We start from the raw sequence: 27,028 nt of genomic DNA on the forward strand, positions 1-27,028 counted from the left end.
AACTACAAAAACAGAATCGCATCAATAATGGGTAGATCTGTACTTATCCCTGCAATAACTTTGCTGTATGGCTGTTCCCATTAAAGATCCATGTGGATATTGGTGTACCACAGGTACAACACCGCTTTCATCTGTTATCTCTCCTCGTGTTTCCCACCCTCCACTGAAGAAAGATGCAGGAAAATCAGTGCTGCAGTCAGCAGCTGCATCACGTCCTGGCAGGAATGATGGCTGCACTCGGTGTGTCTCGGAGCAGGAGGTCTGAGCACCGCTCTGCTCCTGCATTGCATTCATCATAGTGCTCAGTGCATTAGAAGTACTGAAAAGTGCTGACTGTGAAAGTAATGGAAATCCCCAACAGAGCTGAGCTGATAAAGACGGTGACGTAAACAGTACAGGAAATCTATGAGGGGCTTTTGAAGTGAGGGGGAAAACGATTTCTCTTTTCCAAAGAGGGAAATGTTGCTGGAGAATTTCCGCTGTCATCTGGCAGTCTCCAGCTCTAAACTAAACATCAGTTTTGAAAACCATTTCCCTTTAATTACTCCATTATACTCCTTCTGTTTTCCTCACCAGCTCTGTTGACCCAATGCTGTCTATATTAACACACTAATATTCAAGCCCAGCTGTGGCTTGTGCTATGGAAAGAAAAAGACAGCATCTCCCAGGCTGTTACTAGCGGACCATAGGCACTGGCAGCAGATGAGCCCTGCCCTCGGGGACAGGTGGATGGGACAATGCAGGGTGCTGCTACTCCTTTATCTTCAGACCACCTGTGTTTCCTCAGGGCACCCCCTGTTCTCCACTGGAGCTGAGCAGAGCAGGTGCTGTGGGTGCCCTCTTGGAGGAAGAATCACCAGTGCAGTGGCTGCATGAGGTTCACCTTTTCAAGGCGTCTCTGCTGCTGGACATGAGCCCTGTCCTGAGCTTCTGCAGAGGTACAGAAGACCTCTCTGTTATGTTTCAAGAGAGAAGCTGTCTGGAAGAACAGTATAAAGATATATGGACCTATATTAGAAAAATGTGAAGAGAAAAATGCTATTTCCCCCCCCTCTTTTATCTGTTGCTTCTTTCCATCAGAAGTATGGCTTGAAAGCATGGTAGAAAGAGGAAAAAGGTAGTACAGAGGTGTATGGGTGATTGGTGTGTAGGTATTGGTGTCGTGGGAGTGACCAGCAAGAGATTACTCTGTGTGGATGGTGGCTGTGCATATCACAAGCTGTGGGAATGCAGCTCAGAGCAGTGGCTTGTCTGGGCTTTGGTACAGAGATATGCAGTGTCATCCAGATAGCTGAGAGAGTTGCTACGTCCTCTTCTTGGCATAGGTCTGTGCCATGGGGCATCTGGGCTTGTTTTGGACAGCAACAAGAATAGCAGCTGAGATGTTGCCGTGTGCAGTGCCAGCTCCTAATTCCTAGGGTGAATTCCCTGCGTAAGCAGCACATGCCCATGTGGGCTGCTGACCTGTGTTATGTGATGTTATGTATATGTAGCAGCAACCCTGCAGTTAGATTGCAGTTGGATGGGCTGCACAGTGCATGTGGGCATCCCTTAGTCAGCGGATCCTTCTGGTCGCTGTGGGGAAGCTCACCTCTGAAATAGGCACTTCTGCTCTGGGTGGGAAGCAGATTTATATAGAATAAATCTAACACAGATTCACAAAATGCTGACTGAGATAAGTGTGTGCCAGAGGCTGATGGTTTGACATTTTCTCCTTGCTTAGATCTTAAACTGTGAGTCAAGAAAATCTCTTTCTGGCAGATGGCTCATGTTAGGTCTGTAGCCTGCTCCATGTGAGCTGCAATTATATCAGTGTTTTTTCCTATTTCACCTGTTTTTATGAAGGGAGGAAAAAGAAGACCTGAGTAAGCTCCTGTGTAATATATGACTATGTATATATATTATCACCCAGTCTGAGTGCTTCGGTTATGTTCAAAATCATGCTTTTGTCCTATGGGCTCATCTGTGCTGTATGGTGACATCTCCAGGAGCAGAACACTCACCAGTGAACTCTGGAACAGGTCTTAGAACTGGAGGACAACGTATAACCCTACATGCCCCCAGATTCACAGATGCCATTTTCTTTTGGTTAGTCGGTGCCTATTTGTGTATATGGGATATATGGGATGCGTTTTTTTCTGACAGCTGCTGTGAGTTAACTTCAGTGACACCAACTGGCTCCATTCCTTTCTGGAAGCACTGGAGCCGTTTCAGGTTTCCCTAGGGAAGCAGTTTGCAGATCATTCTGACCTATGACCTGGTGCTGGGGCCTTGCTGAGAACTGGAGAATAGCTACAGGGATGGGATAGGGTCATGACAGCAGGAGAACAAAGATGAACCTCTTTCGTCCTTTCATCTCAAACAGAAGAACTAATTCAGGCAACCCTGCTGACAAAAGCTTACAGTGACCCAAATCCTTTGCGTATTGACTTGAAGGGGACTAAACCAGGCTCAGACCAGAGAGCTGGACCCATCTGGATAGGCCTGGAGGTGCTGGATGAGGCAGGGTGCAGGCATTGGGAGCCCCAGTGACCCCTGGAGCCCCACAGCCCCCATGAGCTGCCCGCATCTCTGCAGCCAGCTCCTGCCCTCCTCCTTCATTCTCCCATGAGCCCTTCCTCTTCTACCCTGCCCCAATTCTTTCTAGCCTGTGCTCTGTGGCGGTGGCCTCCCAGGAAATGGGGGGTTTTGGTTTTCCTCTGTGTGAGCATGGCGTGTTCTCATGTGACTCACTGGAGTGACAAGGTTTTCTGCTAACTGCACCTTGTGTTGCTCAGCATCTGTGCTGATCAGTGTTTTCTTCCATTCTGTCCCCTTTGCTCTCTGTGTCCCCCTGCCTAGCTGTCACCAATGTAAAAAGAGGTGGGCAGGCTTTTTTCTGTGAGTTCTGTGAGCTAAATGAAATAGCAGAGATGAGGATGGGCAGCTCTCTTTAGACAAGTCTATGCAGACTGGCTGTAAGGCTCACGGAATACAAACCATACCATTTTGTTTTCAGAGGTGTCTTGAGGACAGCTAAAAGGGATGAAGGAGACGGGTAGGCTGCTATTAGTGAGCTGCTAGCAACAAGAGGAAGCACAGCTTATTCCAGTTGTAGGGACAGCTGGAAATATTTCCTAATCCTTGGAAAGCACCACTACCTCTGATTTGAGGAATTTTGGGAGCTTGTGGATAAAACCGTCTAAGAGAAGTCAGGAGGAGATGCTGGTTGGCTACACTCAAAAGTGAGGGAGGCTCTCATGGGTGCAATGCTCTTGTGACTGTGGCAGAGCTTCATGAATGGGGTGCCAGAGAGGGTTAGTCTGGACTGAGCTCAGCTATGGGGACTCTCGTGTCCTTGTAGGCAGTAAGTGCACAGCTCTGCAGGGGGAAGCCTGAGCTATGATGGTCCCAGGGCTGGGACCTACTGTAGTTAATGGTGTGCAAATACAGCACAGAGGGGACACATGCCCTTCACTGAGGCAGTGTGTGTACTCGTGGCATGGAACCAACACATACACCAAAGGTGCAAAATAATAACTGGCCATGTGAAATGTTCCTGGGAGCAGCTGCAGGATGTGCTCCAAGGAAGGCGTGATGTGAATAGGAAATGGTTGGACAGAATACATGTATGCAGAAAAGGAAAGCCTTTGAGCCGTACTGTGGCTAAGGGAAGGAGACTGCACTTAAAGCCGGAGTCAAAGTTGAAGGACTCCAGAGGAGGAGAGTAAAAAAGAAAAGAGGTTGTAAGCATCTAAAGCTGGATACAAAGGTCAGTACTTGTTGTTTTTTCACCTCATCCACCTTGTTTTGGCTGGTAAAATGGGAGTCATGTCACCAGTTCACTTTCATTGGTTTATGAAGTGTTTGGCTGCTTTAGCCCAGCATATCTAGGCTAAGTGCTGCACAGCAAATAGTGCCTGGGGTGAAACACTCAACAGCCAGGAAGCAAAAATTGACCAGCTGCATTTTAACTGAGCTTCAGCAACCTGAAAATGTGTGTGGGGCTTGACGGCAGCTACTGTGCAGTTGTGCAGTGGGCGATGCTTGTAGGACACAGTAGGAACTGGATAACCTGCAGGAGCTGACTGGTTGACTTGGGGTCAACAGCACTGTGGCTGCAGATGCCACCAGGCACAGCTGAGCCCTTCACAGGAAAGGAGAAGGTCAATTTAAAGAGGAATCTAGAGACAGAGGTTGTGGATGCCCCATCCCTGGAGGTGTACAAGGCCAGGCTGGATGGGGCTCTGGGCAGCCTGGTCTAGTATTAGATATGGAGGTTGGTGGCCCTGCCTGTGGCAGGGCAGTTGGAACTTGATGATCCTTGAGGTCTCTTACAACCCAAGCCACTCTATGATCTAACTTCATTACAAGGCATCACCTAAATTATACCAATAAACAGGAGCAGGACATCCACAGAAAGAACTCCCTTGTCCCTGCCACAGAACTTCTTCCTGCATAAGCATACAGGAGAGAGTTAAGCATGTGAAGCATTTGGGATATTTTTATTACTGGGGACAAGAAGACTCATGCAGAGAGGGAGATGGATGTGGAGCCTTTCATGAATTAAGAATATTTTTGAAATGACTGACTTGCCCACAGCTCCTGGACCCAACACTTCACTGGAAAAACACAATTCTTTCAAAAAAGGCTGATTTGCTTCAGGACTGAGGGTTACAGAAAGCCTGGCAAATATCTCAGAAGCAAATGTCCTAAGACTTACACAACAGGTAAGCAAGTGAAAAAGCTGTGCCTGTGAGTTTGGTGTTACTCTGTTCAGGAAGCTTCAACCCAAGCATTTCTTCTCCTTGGCATGAATTAAAAATGATGCTAATGCCACAGGTAGTTACCACTTCTTTGCAGGGCAGAGAATGGTGGGCTTGGCTTACAGCACTGGATTTAGGTACGTTTGATAATCCATCTTTGTGTACTGTACAAGTCAAGATGGAACTATCAGGCTACAAGCTGAGGGGGAACATGTTCATAGCTCACATGTTCATAGCTTACTCATCCAGAGGTCAAAAAAATATATATATTATGCAACTGGGAATGTAGATGATGCTAGAATGAGTAAATGGTAATCCTTGATACTGATATGTTTGTACAAACAGGGAGAAAAAAACTTTTCTGCTTTGTATTTCAGAGATTTGTAACATTCTGCTGCCAATCACCTATATTGGTAGAGATGCACAACAGCTATGCAGCTAATGTATTGAAGTCCTCCCATTTTTTTAGTACAAAACGATGAGCTAATGCTATAGAATTCGCTAAGATACTTTGTGTAATTTGGAGATGACGTTTCTAAGTAATAGCAGATGACAGCGCTTTCATTGCTGAAAAACAATACCTAAAATTACTTCAAATTAGCATACAAAAGATATATGTGAGCTTGCAGATTATGAAAGAAGTAATAAAGACAGGATAAGGCTTAAATACTAAAAGCTTTTCATCTTAGAGAACAACCCAGATGTCCACTAACTTTAATGACCGCTGCGTTCTCACAGAGAATAAGAACCCAAAGCTATAATCTTGCAGTTTAATTTTGATAAAAAGCTGAAAGTGGTTTGGGTGCAATTTCTGCAGTACTGGTAGTGTGAGCCAGGCATACAATAATAATTTATTTCACCATTCCACCATCCCTCCATAAATCCCCCACAAACAATACGTATAGCAAATTATCTTTCTGCAGGACAATATCCTAAAATTAAGTGAACACTGACTGCGGTGTTTTTTTAATCATGCAAATAAAGAAAATCTCAAAGGCCTTGTGTAAATGTCAACGTTATATGTTTTATTTTCAATCAAGTAATTCTTTTAAACCTCACAATATCCATGACTGACAGGAAAAAAAAAAAAAGACATTAGGCATGAAATGAGAATATAAAATACATGATATGTAGAAAGGCAATCAGTGCTTTAGTCCCTCAAGACAGTAAACAGGTGAAATGATCTTCAAAATGTCAACTCACTGTCTTTTTCTTAAAACATAGAATTCAAGTGATTTTTTTCCTTTATTTCACCTTGTAAACAACATACAAGTCAAAATGGACAATGAGGTAATCTATACTACAGAAGATAATTTAAAAACACTAGATAAGACACAGTATTAAAGACATATAGAAATCAGTGTTCACTTTGGTCTCTAGTATGGTTATTGTTATTATTACCACAAGCAACACATACTAGTTTAAGCCAGTCTGGTGATGGTTGTCAGCCAGTTGTTGCTTAACTTAGTAATCCAAGAGGTAGTCAAAACCATTATCCTTTGTTAAGCTGGTTGCTCTTCCATTTGGTTCAAATACAGTGGTAGCAAATACCTTGGTACTTGTCAACATTCTTATAAAAACACTACCAAAGCTGTTAATTTACAGCTCTGTTTTAGCATTAGAAAGAAGGGTGTGTTCATAAATCAACCTCTTGCTATTAGTCGGCGGTTGTAACGGGGTCACACACAACCAGCGTATCCTAAAGAAGAGGCTGCTGATAAACTAAGCAAAATCAGATTGATGCATTTAATGAGGCTCTGCTTGTTTCTAAAACAATACTCAAATCTCATTAAGACTTCTAGAAAATTAAAATCAGTGCACCTGCACATGTACACATCTTCCCAATTACTTTTATATCTAGCACAGGGGAATACATATATATTTTTATGATAAACATTTCTTACAGATAAATTAATTAAATTAAATTTAAGACTCAATGAGATTTCCCATGTTCTTTTATAATTCTTCTTACAAAGAATGTTACAAGATCTATAAACACTTTTTATGGGGCTCTATTCACAAAACTATGTATGACTAAGCAGGAACTCCAGGATAACACTGGTGCAGAATAAAGCTGGGCTGAAAAAGATGGCCTACAAAGGGAAAAAGTAGGAGTCAGATCTGTTCTTTGGCACTCCCTGAGAGCTAGCTAAAAGCAAAATACTGCAGGTGGTACTGCAATGCCAGACTTACCAGCAGCTACAGCAAAAAGTTATTTGGCTCTTCCTCCAAATGTTCTTCACTGCTTAATTTCTTTAGTTTGTAAATAGATTCCATTAACTCTCCGCAGGGGAGAATATAAAGTATCTCACAATGTCCCTTACGGTTAGATCAAACTGAGTATTTTGGAGTGAAGGAGATGGAAGGGAGAGATTTCGTTTCGGGTTTAACCTTATCTCCAGTATTGTCTGAAGAAATATGCATCTCTCCGAGCTGGTACCTGAGCTCTTTCTACTGAAATGAGTTTTATTGTGAGGCATTCTGGCAAGGACAGCTGGTGAATAGGGGAAATCAAGGCTGAGCCAATGCTGTAGAATATTAATTACATCCTTAGATTTGAAGAAAGAATCCCAAATTCAAGTCTGTGCCTCTTCCCGTGAAGTGTTTTTTGCTTATTTGGAGCAGCCTATTGAAGGAGCGTAATTAGATTCTTTTCATTTTTTATTTTTTCCTACAGCAGCCCAGTGCTAAGTAAGTAGTTACCTGCCATAGCTTGCACTGCTATGTTTAACTCAGGCATGTATACTTTTGTCTGCTTGGGAGATATATTATTTTTTGTGAACAGTGCCCATCATCCTTTAGACAGAAAAATAAAAACTTCTAAAGAAATGTCTGGAAACTTCTCATCATTTCAAATGGTTGCTTCATCTTAAACAAGTATTTGCCGTAAAGTATGCAGTGGTGAAACATCAGTTACATATTCAGTACAGATAAAAAGTATGTACCATAGATCAACAGCCACCTTTAAGGCCAGAGCAGCACAAAGGTGTGTTTATGCAGTAAATATGAGGTAGCCTTTTGCTGTAAACAGAATAATAATTTTATTGTCACCTATGTAAACAAAGTGGGCTTGATGTTTTTGTGTTTTTTTTCCCCCTCCCCCCTACCCCCTCCCTTGCTAGAAAAGCTAAGCACCGTAACTCCAACTCGAAGTCAGTGGGAGCTGTGGTTGCCCAGCTTCTCTGAAAGCTCAGACCCTGTGAATGTAGACACATATGCTCACATAAGCAACCAGTACAGAATGCCACTTTTTCATTTCACAGGAACTTATAATACAAAACGCTGAAATCTGATTATCAGAAATGTAGGTCTATGTCAACTCAGAGGTAGTTACTAACATCAGTACATAATACTTATAGAGAGATAAAAAGGGCTAAGTCTATCTGGTTTGTTCTGAGTAAGTCGGTAGACTATTCTGTAAAGTAAAAACAACATTACATGGTATATTCCCTGAGCAAAGTTCTTTGTCCTGAGTATGTTATGTAATAGTGATAACATTCTAATATATAAAAATAAAACCTTAAGCTATCAACAATAAGATAGGGTTTGGTATGTGCTCTTTGCAGTTCAGTCTGACTTTGGTGCACACAGTGATTTCAAACAGCACCAATAAAAATCTGCCCACTGAAAATATTTTCTCAGCTCTGAACTTCTTACATATAAACAGGGAATGACCAGTTCTCAAATCCACAATTGCCTATTTCTATAAGGAACTTTGGTTTAAACATTCAAAGTGACCTAAGTTTTGCATCTTTGCTGTTTAACCTGGGTTTTTACACCGGCTAGAAGGTTAAGCAATGCCACTTTGATTTGTCTACATAATTTAAATAGGTTTACTATCCTCACATAAGGCAAGGAAGTTCTCTATAGATATATCACATTCAATATCGTCAAAGGTAAGCTTTGCATTAGCACACTGAGAACTTCAGTACAAACCATTGAGATTCTCGCAAACACTGGCAAGGAATTCACACAAAATAATTGTCTGGAAATTGTGCCCTTTGCTGAGGCTTCTTCTTACTGCCTGTTTACTGAAGCAGCAGCAGCAGCAACAGTACAAGTCTCAACCGGCAGGACAGTTGGGAAGGGAGCGGCCACACAGCGAGCCTGCCATAACCATCGGCTGCACGAGTTACCACATCTGGGACTTGGGCTCACTGCAGCCTCCCATGCGGGCTGTTTCTTCAGTTTGATTATCTTAGCTTAAACCTACCTGACTCTTTCAAGCTTTAACAGCCTGTGTTTATTGCCAATGCTAAGGATTACATACGTTTCTCTAATTAACTTACATCTGCAATGGGATTTGTCAAAGTATGTTATCGTACGTATGACTTGGTAATGTACAAGTTACAAATGGAAAGTGACTTGAAGTTTTGACAGGCTCCAACTCTATTAACCCCCAGCAAGGGCTGCAGCCCAGGGAGTCTCACTCTGAGACCACCAATCTTCCTCCTCTGTAATGCAGAAGTGTGTGGTCCCAGCACACACCAGACCATGGCTGGTCAGCAGCAGTCTCCCGTTCACAAGAAGCAGGTGATGTCCACGGCTTCTGGCAAGTTTGCAGGTGCCTTTTCACTAAGGCTTGCATGCAGCAGACACCTGTCCTTCTTTAATGTACACATGCTGTATCATCAGAAAGAGAGGCTGGCTGAGCAACTATGAGTACCCAATTACCTTTTATCTTAAAAAACTATTTATCTCAGGATCTTATTAGTTTTGCATTTCGTTTTCTTTAGAAACAAAACAGACAACAACAACAAAAATCCCTACACAATTCTCCCAACAGTAAATAAGGGAGAAGTCCCCTTCAAATTGCAGGGCACTCCTTGGGACCAAGAGAAGTTGCTGCTGCTGCTGCTGCTACTACTGCCACCAAGGTCTCCTAAATGTTCACAGAATACAAAAGGTTCAACAGAACGGTATCCCGACACCGCTCAAAGAGGTTTGTTCTTTAACAACTTACACAGTCTCCCCTACACAACAATCATCTAAATTACAGTTACACTCATATTACTTTAACAAAACATTTTGAGAAACCAGCACAGAAACTACACATTCATTCTCTTTTCTGGAGCTTTAAACTCCTTACCATCAAAGGATGGTGGCAACGAGAGCCATGTTTAGTTGTGACACTGCCCTTCTGAGGCAAGGGAGTGGAGGGGTGGGAAGGGTGAAAGTCATGTTTTGTGGAGATGACAAAGAAAGTAACTCAAATTGGTGGTTGGGGGATGTCTTAGTATCTTTAGTACCATACGGCAGCTTTAGAATATGAACATATCCTTTGGTTCACAAGAAAGTAACAGTCTTTATCTTAGTTCTGAGTGTGGTTTTTCAGATTTGGTTTGTTTCATTTTGCGAGTTTTCTTGGGTTTTCTTATTTGCTTTTTGGACATGTTTGAAAACAGACTCTGGGAACGAGTTCAAGAACATTTATGGGTACTGTGTCTATTGCTTCACAGTAACATATTGTGGGAGCTGGAGAGTGTCCTGATGAAAAAAAAAATATAGATACGTATACATACACGCACGTGCACACTCACACACACATACAGAAGGTAAAATGCAATGCACCCTGCTCAAATGGATTTTGCTTGGAGTGATTTGTCTATTAAAGAAAAAAAAAAATCACAGTTCCTCAACAGTAGTTAAAATTCCACATCAGCTACTGATAATGAAATTATTTCCCCTGTACTTGCATGAGGTAGACATCCCAAGAGGATAAAGAAAATGGAAAGTTATGGAAAATGCTTTAAGTTTTTTTCCTTTTCTGAACAGAAGGCCCCTTTCTGCTTGGTTCTTCGGGTGATGCAGATAACTTACTTGAAGAAGCTTCTTGTGGTGACCTGCCTGAACGCTCTGAGATCTCTGACCTTCCCTCCTGAGAATACGATGGAGATGAATAGCCATACGTTCCTCCCCCTTCTCTCAGGAAAGCAGAAGTGGAAGGCTGGGGTTCAGCTTCATGTCTTCCCTGAGAACTAGTGGGCTGTTGTGAAACAGTTTTATGGGGGCAGTTAGCCACCATGTGCATGATGCTCTGACAGTAATGGCACTTCTTTGGCTGTGGAGGTAGACTACATTCTTTAGCATGGTGATCGAGGCCACCACAGTTGTAGCATCTAGAAATGAAAAGAGACAGCTGGTTATAAAATGCAGTATGAAATTGTCAAGATTTTTTTTATGCATCATAAACTCAGAGGACACCCTGTCTGCTGGTGAAGCAGCAGGAGCATCTGTACTGACATCCCACTGCTGCAGGCACTTTTGCTTTTTAAGTAACACACTTGGAATGCGCCCCTTTGTCATGCTGGTAAAAAAAAAAAACCAAAAAAACGAAAAAAAAAAAAACAACAAACCTAACACTTACTGGGAAATGGATTCTCTTACCACTGTCCTTATCAGTCAGTATCTTGCTATCAAAAGCCTTGGAACTCCTTGAACGAAAAGACCAGCCTTAAGTAGCTCCTAACTTGCAGGCCCTTTCTACTGGCTGATGGGCTAAATCTGTTGGCCAGCACAAGCAGGGGCCTAATCATACTTTGATGAAAGCCTTTAGATGCCTCAGTGCCCTTCGTGCTTAAGATGAACCCCTGCAGCACGAGAACAACACTGCAAGGGTCCCACTGTCAAAAAAGCCACTGGCACTGTACAACTACATTAGAAACCCCGCCGCACACTGAGAATTTCATAAATACAACGCTAAAATCCTGAATACAAAAATCAAATAAACAAGCAAAATCCCCACGTCAGCCCTTCCTCCTGGCTCTCCCCAAAGGAGAGGAGAGATGCTGGGGTTTGGACATAGCTCCGACCCCACTAGAGGGCACCAAATATTCATGCATCCCTGCAGCAAACAGCTCTCCTTATCCAAGTATTTATAGCATCCAACTCTTGTGAGCTAGTACTTCATATGCCCAACAAGACAGACATTTCGGAGCAGGGTGGGGAGAGGGGGCAGCCACCAGTACCCAGCTCTTCACTCAGAGCGATGTTTCAGTTCATGAGTTGCTGGCTCGCGGCCATAAAGAGAAACAAGCAGGGAGAAAACTTCTGGCCTTTCCTAAGGAGCTGCCTCAGACTATGCCACGTCTCCTAGAATGTGCTGCCTTTTCTGATACTCTGTGCTCAAAAACTCTTCAGTCTCATAAGAGATCACGTCCGAAACCCTGCCTCAGTGAAGGCACACCAAGAGGAGGGTTGCGGCCAAGCTTTTATGATGCTTATGTTTCAGAGGGTTGGTAATGGCTTTTATGGTTTAAATTCAAAACAAAATAAATAGAGCCCTAGCAAGAGTCATAAAACAGGGCTTGTTTGTTTTCTCTTGGAATTCCCAAACCGCATTGCAAGTGGTGGTGACCTGGGGTGTCATCTTCAAAAGAACAGCTGCCAGAGGCAGACACACGGCAGAGCACCTCTTCCAAGCTGCAGGGGCAACAGCAGGTCTTTAAAATGGCCCAAATGTAAACACTTCTATTAATCTTTTTATCAAGAAATCTCCAACAGTTCTTTGCTCTTTACTCCCTCTTTATAACATGCACCAGGAATGTGAATCCTCGAGTTATATTAATCTGACACCTGATACAGGGAAATAATTACCTGATGAAATTATGCTGGTCACGTTCACCACTCAGCTTCTTACTTTGACTATTTTTCTATGGTTCTCCTTTTTTTGTATTACAAATACTTGCACCGAATGCATATGGATTACATCTACTATCAGCTAGCATTCTGCTGAAGAGAACTAACCCAATAATAATTTTTTTTTTCTTTCCCTTAACTGCAAGAATCAATTAAAAAGAAAGTAGCACAAATACTCATGGTTGGTATAAGCATGAAGAATTCAACAAGACTCTATGTACAAGGAACTGCAGGTTTATAATCATGCAACGTGCTTTTGCTCAAGCCTACATCAAAATGTTCAGATTCCTGGGCAGTACCACGGCACTGTTCTGAGCTTGCATTCAGTAATCTGTTAGTCTACATAAACACAAGAAGTTTTGCCCATGCAAAGCTGTATGTATAGCTGATGTCTCATAGAATATATGTTGTCTACATAAAAATGTTACTGATAAAACCTGTGTAATTGATAAAAAGGCTACAAAATGGCTGTTGAAGTTTACAGAACCGCTCTAAAGAAACAGTCCCAAGAGCTTCTCTATTTGTATTTCTTTTTCCCTACTAGCAAGATGCTAACCCTATCTTTATTTTAAGAGACTAACAGAAAATTTTAGGTGAAACGGTTCTACTTCTTCACCATCAGTGTACAGAATTATCTGATTTTCAGAGAAACTTGAAGGCTATGCCAGCATTAGTCTGACTGCATATACTATGAAATAACCCATGAGAAAATGAAGTATAAAGCTTCCCTTCAGCCAAGGAGAGAATATGAACAAGCCCCACAGTCATTTAGTGCACATCTTCCTAGCAAAGAAATACTAAACATATTGTAAAATATGAACATCCTGGTTTAAGACAGAAACATTAAGCCTTTTTCCTTGTAGTATAAAAAGTTTTAAGTTAATAAACAATATTAACTGAGTGTTTTTTTCCAAATCATTGTAGGTATTTTTAAAATTAATGGCCTTGCTTAACAGCAGCATTCAGTCTTAACAGGCATTCAATTATATTTCCCTGACAAGTTTACTAAACATCCTCTGGTTAAAATGATAAGACAGTAAAACTTGCAATTAGAAAAACATAAGAACAGCAACAACAATACCCCTGCAAGAACAGCAACAACAAAACCTCTTAAATATTTTACTTTCTCCTTCCCCAGTAAATACAGCTAGGACTTCAAAAATTTATTATAATGCAGGTTATATTAAAGAATGTTATTTGTTAATGTCCTGTGCATTTGCTTCTAGCAGTGAACTATTTCCTAGTTTTTTTTTTTTTTTTTTTTTTTAATCTAAGTACAGCATAACACAATATCACATGTGAGTGTGCATTCAGGAAAACGTGCATTTTACCTTAATTAAGAAATACAGAATTTTATAGCTGCAAATGCATTTGTGTTGGCTTCCTTCTGTAACATCACATTTATTTAGGATCATCAAAAAAAGTTTGAAAATAGGTTAAAGGGCTTCAGTAGCAGAGGAGGTGGTAGCCGCGGACAAATCAATTTAATCAGTCACTATGGTATGCACTGTGTTATCCAATTCAATGAACCATTTCACCTTACCAATTGACCAAGAACCTGCTGTCAGGGCCCCTGTTTCCACTCAAGAGGCCTCAGTCACCTTTTGCATATATTTTTATCAATACATCTTGCTTGCAAAAATATTCTCTGCTTTTATTCAAATCCCTTGTAAAATGTCACTGTAAAATAAAATGATGTCAGCAGCCGCTGTAATTAAACTATGATTTGCCTTTTCAGGAATGCTTTTTGTGACTAACCAACCCAAGCATCTGGCTCTTGTGTCGCATCAGAATACATATGTGCCAGCCTGGCTGTGCCTGGACTTAAACAGGGGGGTGGTATTCACTCCCTTCTTTTAACTATGTATTCATTCCTTGTCAATCACTCCTACCAAGAGAAGAGATCACACCCCACACTCAGAAGCCTTCCTTCTGAAGGGATTTACACCCAAAGGAAATGGGCAGCCATCTCAGGAGCTCGCAAATGACACCACGTGGCAGCATCCACGCACATTAAGGTATGGTATTAACCCTTTGTCCAAAATGCTTCAGCTCTTTGCTCGTCTCTGCCATATAAACCTGCATTACAACATAATGAAAACTGATAATGTACGATACTTGCACACAGATTTATGTATCCACAATGCTATCTCTATAAATACATAGAACAACGTGCAAGCTGGCTCCTGCTAAGAAAATCAGCACACTCTCACTCAATTGTGTTTTCAAAAACTCTACATAAGTGCAACTGCAGTAAATACTTCTTCAGAAACACCATGGAAATACCACAAGAAGCCCTTAGAAGTGCCTCTATAGTAGGAGCAACCCTTAGAAAAACGCAACAGCAAGGAAGATTCGCTAAAAAAGGAATGTCCTCTCTCATGATTTAATGCCAGCTTTAGGCTCAAAATAATGCAACAATGTACATAAAGAGATGGCAATTATCCTGAAAGGCAATCCCTCCTTCACTACAGCAGGGGTAGGAAGGAGGGGGATCAGTACTCATCATTGATACAAAAAGGATGAAGATTTTAATGAAGGAATATCTGGAGGAACTTATCTAGGACTGTATTTCTCCAAAAAACAGTAGCATTAATTACTATTAATAAAGAAAGAACACATGACAAAGTTAAACACACTTCTAAATTCTCCTTCGCTATGATTTGTGATTACACAAAACTACACATAGAAGAAACAGATGAACAAGCAGAAAGTCTGTGGATTCCAACATAACGTATTGTGTTAGTTCCAAAAAGCTGATGACCAAAAATTCATGACAAGTACTCCAAACCACAACCAAATGCAAAAACAAAATACCCCCTAGTTTTCATCTATTTTGCCTTGTCCCAGTCGTCCCCTCATAGTTAGGAAGCAAGCATTCTCTAACCCTCTCACCTTTAGCATGACAACACAGCCATCAAACCAACACGTTTCTCACGACAGCTCAGCTGAGCTAAGCAATAAGGAGGGTAAGCATAACCGCTTCCCTCTTCATTCTGCTTCACGTAATATGATTTGGATGATAATCCAATACATACGACAAGAAGAGGATCATTTGTGTGGCTCCACTCTATTATCTGTTGGGGGAAAAGCATTAGGGTTGCCCTAGTGACTATTTTTGAGGGTGGTGGTTTTCATATCTGATGGAGCTCACAAAGGGAAGAAAGGAGGAAGAGCGTAGAATGTTTGAAATAATTCACTGTGCTATTCCCAACACCAGCTCCTCTTTTTATTTTTTGGAATGCTATCGGGTAACAAAAGCTGCACCATGGTAAACAATGCTTCATCCAGCAGTTCAAATGCTTTGAAAAACAGCTAGGTTTCATAATGGCATATGCAAGTATGATGTTTTCACAACGTGCTGAATGCCAGCAAAGCAGTTAAAGCGGATCAAATAATTACAAGGGAATGCTTAAAGCCATACCTAGCTAGATATGTTTTTTTTTTTTTTTGTTTTTGTTTTCACAACAATCTGAAGAAAGGACATTTCTTGCCAACAGCATCCACTGCAGATGGCTTCAGCCTCCTTCTTTAGCTGGGAAGGGAGCTTCAGCTACGACTGATGTAACAGAAACAAAAATCTCAGACAAAATGGAGGTGTTTCTCCAAGGGCCCCACAGACCTAGTGACAGGCAGTGCAAAAGGACACTGCTGGGTCACAAAAACCTCTGTGGGGCTGAGAGGGGTTCCCAAACAGCCCGGGAGCTACTGATCGTGACTTTAATTCAAGATAAACACAGTCAGTGTGATGTACACAAAATGCCCTGGGCATCTGTGCACTGCCTGCTCAGGCCCAGAAGGTAATTTCTTCTCCTCACAAAACAAAAACAAGGTTTTTTCAGTTCTTACGCTATTTTGTTCTTTAAGTTGCAATTCTTAAGCTATTTTTGAATGCAGTGGGAATACAAGTAACTCTGAGAACGGTCTAATGAGGCATCAGTATTCAAAAACTGTATTTTGAATCTGTCTAGGCCACATAAAATTATCTTGTTAAATACAGTAGAGAAAGGAGCATCTAGCTTCTCCATCATAGCATTTATGGTGCGCCCAGAAAGCAGAGTGATGCTAAGATAGAAAACTTAACCAACAACCTCATTTTTTAATCCATGAGAACAGATCAACAATTATTTGAATCTCAAAACTGTAATTATTTTCTGTCAGATATACTGCAAAATTGTATGGTATCAATCCAGAACGTGTACGCAGGGGCCACATCTAGATTTGTCCTAATCCTGTGCCTACATGCTGCCCCAGAAAAGGCAGTGCAGAGCTGACATGCTGGGAAGTTAACTGCAGGCTGCTACTCTTCAGTAAAACTCAGTCTGAAAATGTACCGTGCCTTTCTACCTATTTGAGATTAAAAGCCATAGCCTTTTAATACCCAGGTGATTCTTCGAAAGAAATAAAGATGAAATAAAAGTGTTTATCTATTCCTCTGGCTAATCCTACAGCACATTATTGAAGCCACTCAATTTCAATGAGGAAAACAAGATCCCACCATTATTTTTTTTTTTAAAGGTTGCTTTCTTTCATCTTGCAGCTAGCCCTAGCATGCTGACACAAACCCACCTTCTGCAAAGCTTCCAATAACACAGGGTAGAATATTGACAGTGCATACTCTCATTACAAATAAATAAACAAAAATGCTCAATCGTAAACTCATCAGATCGAATAGTTTTCCGTGCTTAGCTCTAAATCAATCTATTTTCCCTCCTGCATCCAGAAGCCGTATCAATAGGTTGTGGTCTTTTGTTGTGTGGGCTTCCCATCCCCCTCCCCCCCCCCCAACAAAGACACTGACAAAAACGCAGTGCATTTGTCTGATAAACCAGGCCTTTTGGGGCACTGGTCAGCTTCACTGAAAGAAATTTGTTTAAAATCTGCTAATACAATTTTACTGAAAGATGTTTTTTACGCGTTTATTTTCCTCGAAAAGCAAGAAGAACAATGAAATGGAAGGTGGCTCACAAAGCACAAAGAACTACACAGACATCGGCTCTTAGAAAACAACCTCCACAATATCATTTCCTTTCTTTCTTGCTTTCCATGAAACCTTATCTGTGCTATCCACTCAGCCCTCTTCAGAGGCATGAAGGAAAATTATTTTTTTGCATAAATCACATAAAAAATCCTTATGAAATGCATCCTCAAGGAGGAATGCTCTGGATGTTCTTTTCATTCCTTACAATAAAAGGGTTTTCTTTACACTGAGAGTTAGGAACTCCTGAAATAACAACTTACAAAATGAGGTCTTTTTTTTCAGCATAACACCAGAGATGGTTTTTGCTCCAAAAGTATCAATACAATGTGGAAAGAATGTGCGTATTCTAATAGCTCCAACCCATCCAGATAGAGCAGATATAAGATCAGTGATGGTTTAATGGTTTAAACACTCCTACATCACGCATTTCCAACATGAACTGCTATGCTGTGATTTCAAACAAGCCTACTGTTAATTTTCTTGCATTACGAAACCACATACACAAATATTCTGAATATTTGTAAGCCTTCATTTCTATAGAAATAAGAATAAAAGCAGTCATCTATGCAGTACTTTTTAAAATAATAGTTATTTTCCATAGTTCATGTTGGTGGAAAGGCCACCATAAAGATTTACCACAGGTACCCTAGAGTGTGTGCCCACATTTGAGAAGTGTATTTGCCAGCATTACCCATGCGCAGCACTGGGTAGACCTGGACTGGTTTGAAGCTGCTTCTCAGTGCCTGCAGTACAGAACCCTGGCTCAGTAACACAGGTAATGGTGCACAGGCTCTGCTCTGCCTGGGTCAGCCATGTGCTGCTCCTGAGCTACACAGCATGCCTGCCCTGATCTGCCTCTGCACAGATCCAGCTGCAGCGTGTCCACATCCACACATCAGCTAAGTGCACAGTCCTGATAAAAGGGCAGTACGTTACTGGGAACTGGTAGTAAAAACTTGCCATTTCCCCACTGTTCCTTATTCTGTCATTGATATTAACAGCAAATACAAGTTTCATAACACATTCTCTTTCTAGTCTGAGGGTCACGTAACTTCAAGTATCTCTTATAAATCAGTATCACACACACAGTTTCACAAATATTAGTCAACAAAAGTAGGCGCTGACTGAAATCCCAATCTTGAAGTAGATTCTCAGAAAAGCTGTCCTATCATGGATCAAATGATTTGCACGAACATAGGCTTCACAAGTGTTAAGGACTGCAGAATGTGACCAGCACCTCACTCTTCATTCTTCAGAAATAAAGGACAGTTACTGCCACATTTGTTGTTATAAGGCCAAGTCAGTTATCCCTATGGAGGATCATTCCAGAGCTCATGAAATTGATAGAATAACTCTAATTCACATTAAATACATGTAGGGCTTCCCTTTCCAGCAAAAGGCCAACAAACATGGTGGATGGTTTTCCATGAAACTGTGCCTGCAACTTCATACGTTCAATACCTGCAGGGAGAATTATTCAGTAGCTCTATTGCCACATTTTAGTGCTAAGAGAATCTGCATCATAGTGATCTACTGACTGAGGAAGAAAGTAGTCAGTTCCTAGTTTACTTTTCCAAACTTGCACCTAACATGCCTAACATGGACAAGCTCCATATACTGACGTTACTAAAGAAAAGTTGAAGTCAGCATTTTGTGTAACATTTTAAAGAGATTTACACCATCTTAAGATTTTAACTTGAAGCTTTTCGTATCAAAATGCAGAGGCAACAGCAAAGCGTGAAAAGAGGATTTCGGCAGCAAAAGGATTAAGACTCAAATGTTAAAGCTTTTAATTCCTACCTGAGGCATGGATTGAGAATTACAAGTAAATTAATTCAATGTTTTTTTATTCCAATCTATTTTACAACAATCTTAATTGTTAATTCTCTATATAATTACGTATGTTAAAAAACAATCACCAACAAAACACACATTTGTGCACATAAAAACAACACTGTCAATTCAAAATTTGGTGTTTCATTTTTCTTAATTTAGCCTCGGGATGGCATGAGTTTGAGCTCAGTATTTCTTTCTCTGAAATCTGTTAATTCTGTGTAGTGTTACAAATAATCAACCATTAATGAAAGCATTTTAAAATATCTGGTAAACTATACCACTTTATCCTTCTTGGTCATGATTAGGCATGTTATGTGGTATCACTTCAGTAAAATGCTAACAATGAGGTGAAGAAAACTTAAAAAAAAAAAAAAAAAAAAGAAAAAGAAAGAAAAAAAGACAGCATCATCCAGAAACAGATCATCTTAATGGTCTTAATTCTGCTGTCAGTCACGCAAATGTAAACGCAGAGCAGTTTTGCTAACTTCAGGGAGCTTGTTCTTGGCTAACTTTAATAGTGTAACTGAGGAGAGAATTTCTCACTGTGTATGAATACTTAAAAGTCACACTGCAGCGGTGCAGGCTCTTGCCTCGCGTACTGCATGAGGAGGAAGCACCTCAGTTTCACCTGTGAATCTGTCTTTGCTAGCTGATGTGACACCTGAAAATACAACACAACAAAATATTTAGAATAGCAAAGCCAAAGAACTCTGGCCAAGGTAGAGAAGTGACACGTTTGATTCTTCTGGCCATTTGTACTCAGCCATCCAAGGTAAGAAAGAATGAGTTAACTGTTTCAAAAAAAGGACATTTACAGGCCGAGCATCAGTTTTCCTGCCATGACCAATGAAATCTGATTCAAGAGATTTATATATAATTGGAGCCCTCAACTTAAAGAGAATGTTTGAAAATAAAGAACAATTCAGATAAGAACACCCTAGTTATGATCACTGCAGATGGCAGATTACTACTCGGACACCACATGCACTAGCCAAAGAAAAACAGTAAGAAAGACGAGATGGATATGCTTGCCAAGCACAGCATAACCAGCTATCTGTAGTTCTGATCAGCAATTCATACCCGAGTCACAACTTCAATTACAGAAGCCCTGAATTTACAATGTAGAAAGCAGTCACAAAGCAGAAGAGTGATTAACACCAGTACTGTGTCTGTGCCTCAACATTTCATCTATACTTTAAACCGAACATCTTACCCAGCAGTATTAACTGCACAGGGCAGGAAAACTGAAACGTTAAGACTGGAAGCATGCAGAGGCAGAAAGGCTGACATATTTTTAATGCAAGCCCTGAAGTTGCTCGCGATCAATCTGATTTCTGGTGGGGGACCAAAGAAGGCATATAAATATTTTTCTGCATTCATTTATGCAAAGTGTGCACAGGTCAGCAAGATACTGAATTTCCGTGGGGGGGACAGTTCACATTTCTTCCATTTTGGAGTGCAAATCCTGACTTCTAGCAAAATTGAGAATTACCCAGTTATGCTGTCAGTCTGTCTGCCTTCCTTCAATCCTGGGTTTGAAGGCAAGTTAGAAGACACAGAAAGGTGACAGGAACATACTGCAGTGGCTATGATTGGAATGTGTAATGTCAAAATTCATAGGAATCCATACTAACCCTTACTGGAAACAGTGGCTAATAGCCAGTTTCTTCCTGTGGTTAAGTATCTTCCACAGGAAAAACTGAGAGTATCCTTCCACAAGATCCAAATATACTGCAGCTGAACAAAGAACTAGACCTATTTTTTGCCACTCTGGATAAATATCCGTTGCTGGCTTGAGGAGAAGGCAAATCACAGGCAGTCCAGGCTGCAGCAGGGCTGCAGCCCCAAGTCAGCCTCCCCAGTTTGTGCCAGCCCTTCCTCAGTCACTCCGCAGCACAGGGGTGGCTAACAAACCAGCTCCCTGCAACAACTAATTAAATCAGGTGCCAGTACTGGATATTTATTTTTGTATCATTAAAAAAATCCCAACAGTAGTCTTACGAGCTGCTGTATGCTTTACAACTGCACTCATCAGCCTGCACAGCCCAGATCCTTCCTGCCTTTCCTCAGTCTCAGTATCCTTGCATCTTGTGCTGTGCTTCCTCCACATGGTGCGCTCCTGCTGGATCTGGTAAGCAATACCTGCTCCCCTGAGACAGTGGAGAAGAGCAACCCTTGTTTCTTATCTCACAAGAAGAATCTATTAATCCTTCTTCAAAAGGCCACCATCTGTAGAGAACAGCCTCCAGACAGAAAGGACCTGGCATTCAGACACACAGCGTGAACACTTCTAGGTATGCGGTGATCCCTTGGGTGTCTTTTGTATAGGTTAAAATGTTTTGGGTCATACAAACCAAGGCTCCGGAACCAATCTGACAATATTGTGGATTCTGCTATCAGTTAGAGCACTGAGTTTCCGGTTGTTCTGTAGAAAGCCCAGCTGATACAAGGCACAGTACATCTAGACAGCACATAAATCAGTTTTTTTGAGGCTCCAGGCAGCACTCAAATGTTGCACCTAGGAACCCAATGCCTTCTATGTGATCAAAAATCATAATATCTACGCAGCTTTAGCCTTATAAGACTAAGGGCCCAGATCTTTAACAGCCTGATGTTTCCCACAATATTCCTGGATACTTCCAGGAACAATCTATTTACTAAACTGGCCTCCCTCTTGAAAAACTGAAAGGCCAGAAAGCCATGCTCCTAAGTCAAGACAGATCCCATTGACTTTTCTCCTTACAGAACTTCTAAATATCCAACAAATCTGCAAATACTTGTTTCCAACTAACTCCAGACTGGAGGTAAACTGCGGCTCTCACCCATGGCTCTCAACCTCAAGCACAGTCCCCATACTTCCTGCAGGGGAAGTCTTATCTTTCCCGGGCTTTGACACTGGTGATGGAGATTTAAGTAAATGACATCAGTGAGAGAAAATACAGAAGGAACCTTTTGGGAACTAGATCTGAAAAAGAGATGCTGATAATAGACTTCCAAAGGATTAAGGGTCAGATGTAATCAAATGTTTACAGGTATTCAAACGTCAAACTCGTGGACCTCTGGGGCAATCAGGTTCCTCATAGCTTTGAGGATATGAGTGTGCCCCTCTGGATTACATATGGTAAACTAAGAAAATAATCATTGTACAACAGTACAGCATCTTATGGTTGAACAGGTCACAAATCAATTGGAATTCACTGAGCTAGAACAAAAATCAAGCAGATTTATAATACAGATAATACATATCTGATTTGGAAGCTGTCTTCCACGTTACAGCCCTCCTAGTACTGTCCAACCACCAGGATGAAAAGCAAGTTGTGAAAAGCCATTCCTCTTATGGCCGCAACTCAAACATTAAATGGAAAAGGAGAGTTATTGAAATAAACTGAATAAGTGCAGAAAAAATTCTTCACACATCTTTTTCAGTCTGTGTTTAGGAAGGACTAAAGAAGAATCAGACAAGGAAGGCACATGCTTCCATCATGGTGTAAAAGCCTGAATCAGAATGCCTTCTACTAACTAATGTGTAGCTTTCCTCTCAGTTCATGCACAGCTTTACACAGCACAGGTGCCACCACTGCTGTCTTGGTAGCATCAGCGACTGCTCCTGTGGTACCCTTCTGGTTTCACACTCCGTGCTGTGAAACAAGCCAGAAGCAGCATGCTACACCAACACTGCTGGTCGAGTACTGCAAGCCATCTAGCACTGTAAGCAGTTACCAGGAGTCCAGCTCAGCTGCTCTGCATTTCATTTACAGCAAAAGTTTTCAGATAATTCACCTACTTGCTTTTCATTTTTGCAGTATTCGTTTAGTTCGGTTCACCTCACACCTCCAGCTCTGAGGCAAAAAGCCATTGCCCTGGCATGACCATGGGTGTGATAAACCCAGCCAGGAGGTGGGAAGGAACAGACCAGCACTGAGATTCCCATCATCCCCTCAAGCACTACTGCCAGAGAAACTGCAGTATGAAACAGCATCTGGCACCTGGGATTTCCTAGTGGTCACAGCACAGAAAATATCCCAAAATTAGCTACAATTATATCCTCTCAGCCATGTCTATACTTCTTGATATACCACTACCTCTCTACAAAAGTATCATTTACTTCATGAATAAAGCTAACAAAATAGAAGTAAAAATGTCACTATTATCTGATATCAACAGAATAATAACCACTGCAATATATTAAAATATTTCAGGTGCAGTATCTTATAAATGATTACTGTTTTTTCATTGGTCAAATTATAGGATTTTTAAAAAATCAAATACACACGTATGAAGGCAGTCTAAGGGTTCTATATTGTTTTAAGGCAACTCAGTGCAATTTGGATGAAAAAATGAATCAATAATAAAATGTAAAGGATACCTACCCAGAGCAGCCATAATCTATGCTTTTCCTACAGCACTGGAAAGATGCCTACCCTTGTACTGTTTTATAAAGTACAAGACTGTGACTAAAATGTATTTTCAGAATTGCAATACTATAATGGGGCAGTGAGTTCATTTTTTTCAACTGATTATTAAATTTACTAGTGCTTACAGTTATGATCAGCATCATTAAAACCTATTAAAGTGCAAATATCTCAATTTAAAAACAAATTATTTACCATATTTAACACTACCAGGTAAGTATTTTGGTAGTTCCAAAAATTCAATGCTTTACCATAGAATACATTTCTATGTATGGATCAATATCCCTTTTAGCTTAAAAGTGGATTGCAGTTTTCACGTTGTTGCTAGAAATGCCAGTTGCAACATTTCCTCTATGCTGCTAGCTAATATTATGTTATTAAAATATCCTGAGAAAGTAAGACTCGACTGCAATTCCCATTTGTTGACTGAATATATATATCTTTAATGACTTAGTCAAAAGAGCTGGCCTTCACTTTGAAAAGAGTACTTACAAATTAGCCAAATAATATTGTTGTATCCTTGAAAGAGCATCAATGCCAAATACGTCTGCCAGACATGTGACAAGCCCCTTGCCATGTGCAGTCAGAACTGCACTTCCTCCAGTCCGGCTCCGAAGTTAAAACATCTGAAGTGTAAATTGTGTGCGGCACAGACACAGCAGCCCACTTTACTTTAACCTTGTTAATGGCAAGCCAGATGGAACCTCTGAGGCCACCCATTGTTCAGGCTTGCATTTTTGTGTAATGCCATGGTGTAGGTCCATAGGGCCTCATGAATTCCCCTCCTCTGAATATATACTGTGCTGCTAAAGGCACTGAAAGGATCAAGCTCTGCTCTGAGAGCAGCTGGCTTTGTATTTTTTAATGGCTGTTAGCAGCAGCAGCAGGTCCATTCTACTCCCCCACTCTCCCCCTGCCTTCCTTAAAATCCTGATCTATCAGTCCTTGAGTAGAACCAACCCTGTGTCCTAATGAAGCATATCATACATTACCTTGGGCTCACTTCCCTGTACACTCTTTGAAAATTCTCAGTTTCTTCCTTCCATGCAGCCTTAGATCCTGCTCCAGCAGATCTTAATCATACCACTAATCATCACTGACTTCATCAACAGTCCCAATGTAATTTCTTTCCTACCCAATCCGGGCAAACTTGCGTTTGCATATGCGCTTGCATAATTTTTGTTACTCATCATCACCTTCTGAAAATGTGGTCAAATTTCCCTGTCTCGATCTCTCTGAGAGAAGAAATAAAATAAGAAGAGTTCTGAGTAAAGATTGGCCTTCTAGCAGGTTTCATTGGCACTGCTGGAACATGATCAGTGAATGGGAGAGGGGACGACTTTCTCCCTGTTTACTACAGGTGTGATGCATGCTGATGGGAACGGGATGAGAAAACTGCAAAGCCCTTCCTCTCCAATGGGTCTACCTTAAGGCAAGCCACACCACATAAACAGCAGATTGTAGCCAGGATGTCTGAATTGCAGCACTGAGCAGCAGTGCTAAGGTAGTTTGTTTTCTTCTGGAGGTGGACTTTGATATAGCAGCTCAAGAAGACTGCTACATCAAAGTCTTTATCAAAGTCTAGTATATGAAGTCATGACTGATATTAAAGGGATGCTGCATACACTTACCTGTTGTCACAGAAACTGCACAGAAGCTTTTGCAGCATCAGGGTTGATTGGATTATTAAAGGGGCTGAGAAGCCATGGTCAATACCATGGAGAAAGTTCTCTAACCTCTTTGAACTTACTTGCTTTTGCACTACTCTGGCAGTTTGAGGAAGGAAATCCCCTCACCAAATCCACAGGTCAGTGCCTCATAGGGTGAAGAAGCCATACAACTCATGGATATCTGTTATACTCCTCCTGTTCCCAGCTGGTCTGTGTGCCTTTGGCAACAGCAGCCAGGAGGGACAGAACAGGCGAACAGAGCCTGCTATATAGCATGAACCAGGGAAGGCAACCTGTGACCTGATGATTTCTTTTCTTTCCCCCAGGCTGCTCTGGACATGATCAGAAGATCAGCGTCTCCTTTCCTACACACGTTTCCCCAAAAGCAGGAGAAATGCCAGCCAAACGCCTCCTCAGTGAGCCTGTAATGCAACATAAAAGCTTTGGGGCAACCACGGCTTGCAGCCAGCGAGACAACAATGAATTGAGGAACTCCAGGACAGACAAGTCAGGGGGAAAGGCAAAATACAACCACCCCTACTTTCTCCCCACAAGAAGAAGGCCAAACTTAAATCCTGTCCCTTATCTTTTAAAAGGTGCAACTAAGGAAAATAATTTTGAAGATTTCTTTGCTAAGATTGTCCTTAAGGGCCTTAACATTTTGCCATTTTTGGCTCAGTGGGGTTCAATGCATAAGATACAGCAATTTAATAATTATGAAATTAAAAATATTTCTAATTCCAAATCGTAACTCACAGAGGAACAACAGAGGTGCCAGCAGAAATAAAGCTGCTGGACTCGGCAAACTCGTTTTTGCCCATTCTGGAGTTCACATGGTAATAAAGCTTATTTTACCTGGTAATTTTCTGTTATATACTACAACAGATTATTTTTGAAAGCCAAACAGATTATTTTTAGCACGCTTCCATTGATTGAGAAAAAGAAAACCACCCAGTTGACAAAATACAAGTGCTAGGTAAGGTAAAATAATAAAGCTAAGGTACAATTTGCAACCAGTACACACACTGCATTTCACCCACTCTTCCCAGTTTTTCTATTAATAGGATGCAAGGCTGTAGGACACATTTTGAGATCGGAGTGGCTATACTGCTGCTGCCTGCAGTTTTCATGCCTTTCTTTCATGAGCTCTCTTGAGCCTTAAGTTAATATCCCCAAGTGATAGCTGTTACAAACCCTGTGATGTTTGTCACTTCAGTATAGAAGGGAGATGGATACACCTCCCTTGATTTCAGCACATTAAACTTCCTTGCTGCTTTGTTTCCTTCAGAAGTAGCAGTTTGCATTTCCATACTTTGCCCTGCCTCTTACCCTCAGTTAGTATCACATTCATATAAGTTAGAAAAAATAGATGCAGATTTTTTTTTCCTGTGAAGTCTTGTAGCATGAATTAGTTCAGCTGATCTCTCTCTTCTAATAATGATGACAGCAAGAAAACCTAAAGACATCTTGAATAAGAGGGGCCATCAAAATTTCAGGACTTGAATACTCGTTTCACTTTTGTGGTAATGGGATAATTGAGAGATTTGCATTAAAACTGGTTTGCATTTTCAACTTAGCAAATAAACATTTAATAAAATACTTTCAGAGCTGTTCAGTAGTTATGAGTACACATTGAAAAATTCACTCGTTCCTAGTAAACAGTAGGAAAATAAGCATGTTTGGAAACATTGGGGAATATTCACTATCCTTTTTTGGAAGCCTAGAAAACAGGTTTAATGGGTTATA

General features: G+C 41.1%; 1 protein-coding gene across 3 annotated transcripts in view; it reads right to left on the reverse strand.

Annotated features, from left to right (window-relative positions):
- Window positions 1-5,836: 5,836 nt before the first annotated feature.
- The window catches only part of LIN28B (lin-28 RNA binding posttranscriptional regulator B), an 84,101-nt gene continuing 62,909 nt past the window's right edge, over window positions 5,837-27,028 (reverse strand). For all 3 annotated transcript variants that reach the window (XM_010707560.4, XM_010707559.4, XM_010707561.4), the window contains exon 4: window positions 5,837-10,864. In XM_010707560.4, coding sequence (XP_010705862.1) covers window positions 10,495-10,864 — 370 coding nt within the window. In that variant the 3' untranslated portion in view covers window positions 5,837-10,494. The remainder of the gene's footprint in view (window positions 10,865-27,028) is intronic.

This window comes from Meleagris gallopavo, chromosome 2, assembly GCF_905368555.1.
Source record: "Meleagris gallopavo chromosome 2, MGAL_WU_HG_1.1, whole genome shotgun sequence".
Classification (NCBI taxonomy): Eukaryota; Metazoa; Chordata; class Aves; order Galliformes; family Phasianidae; genus Meleagris; species Meleagris gallopavo.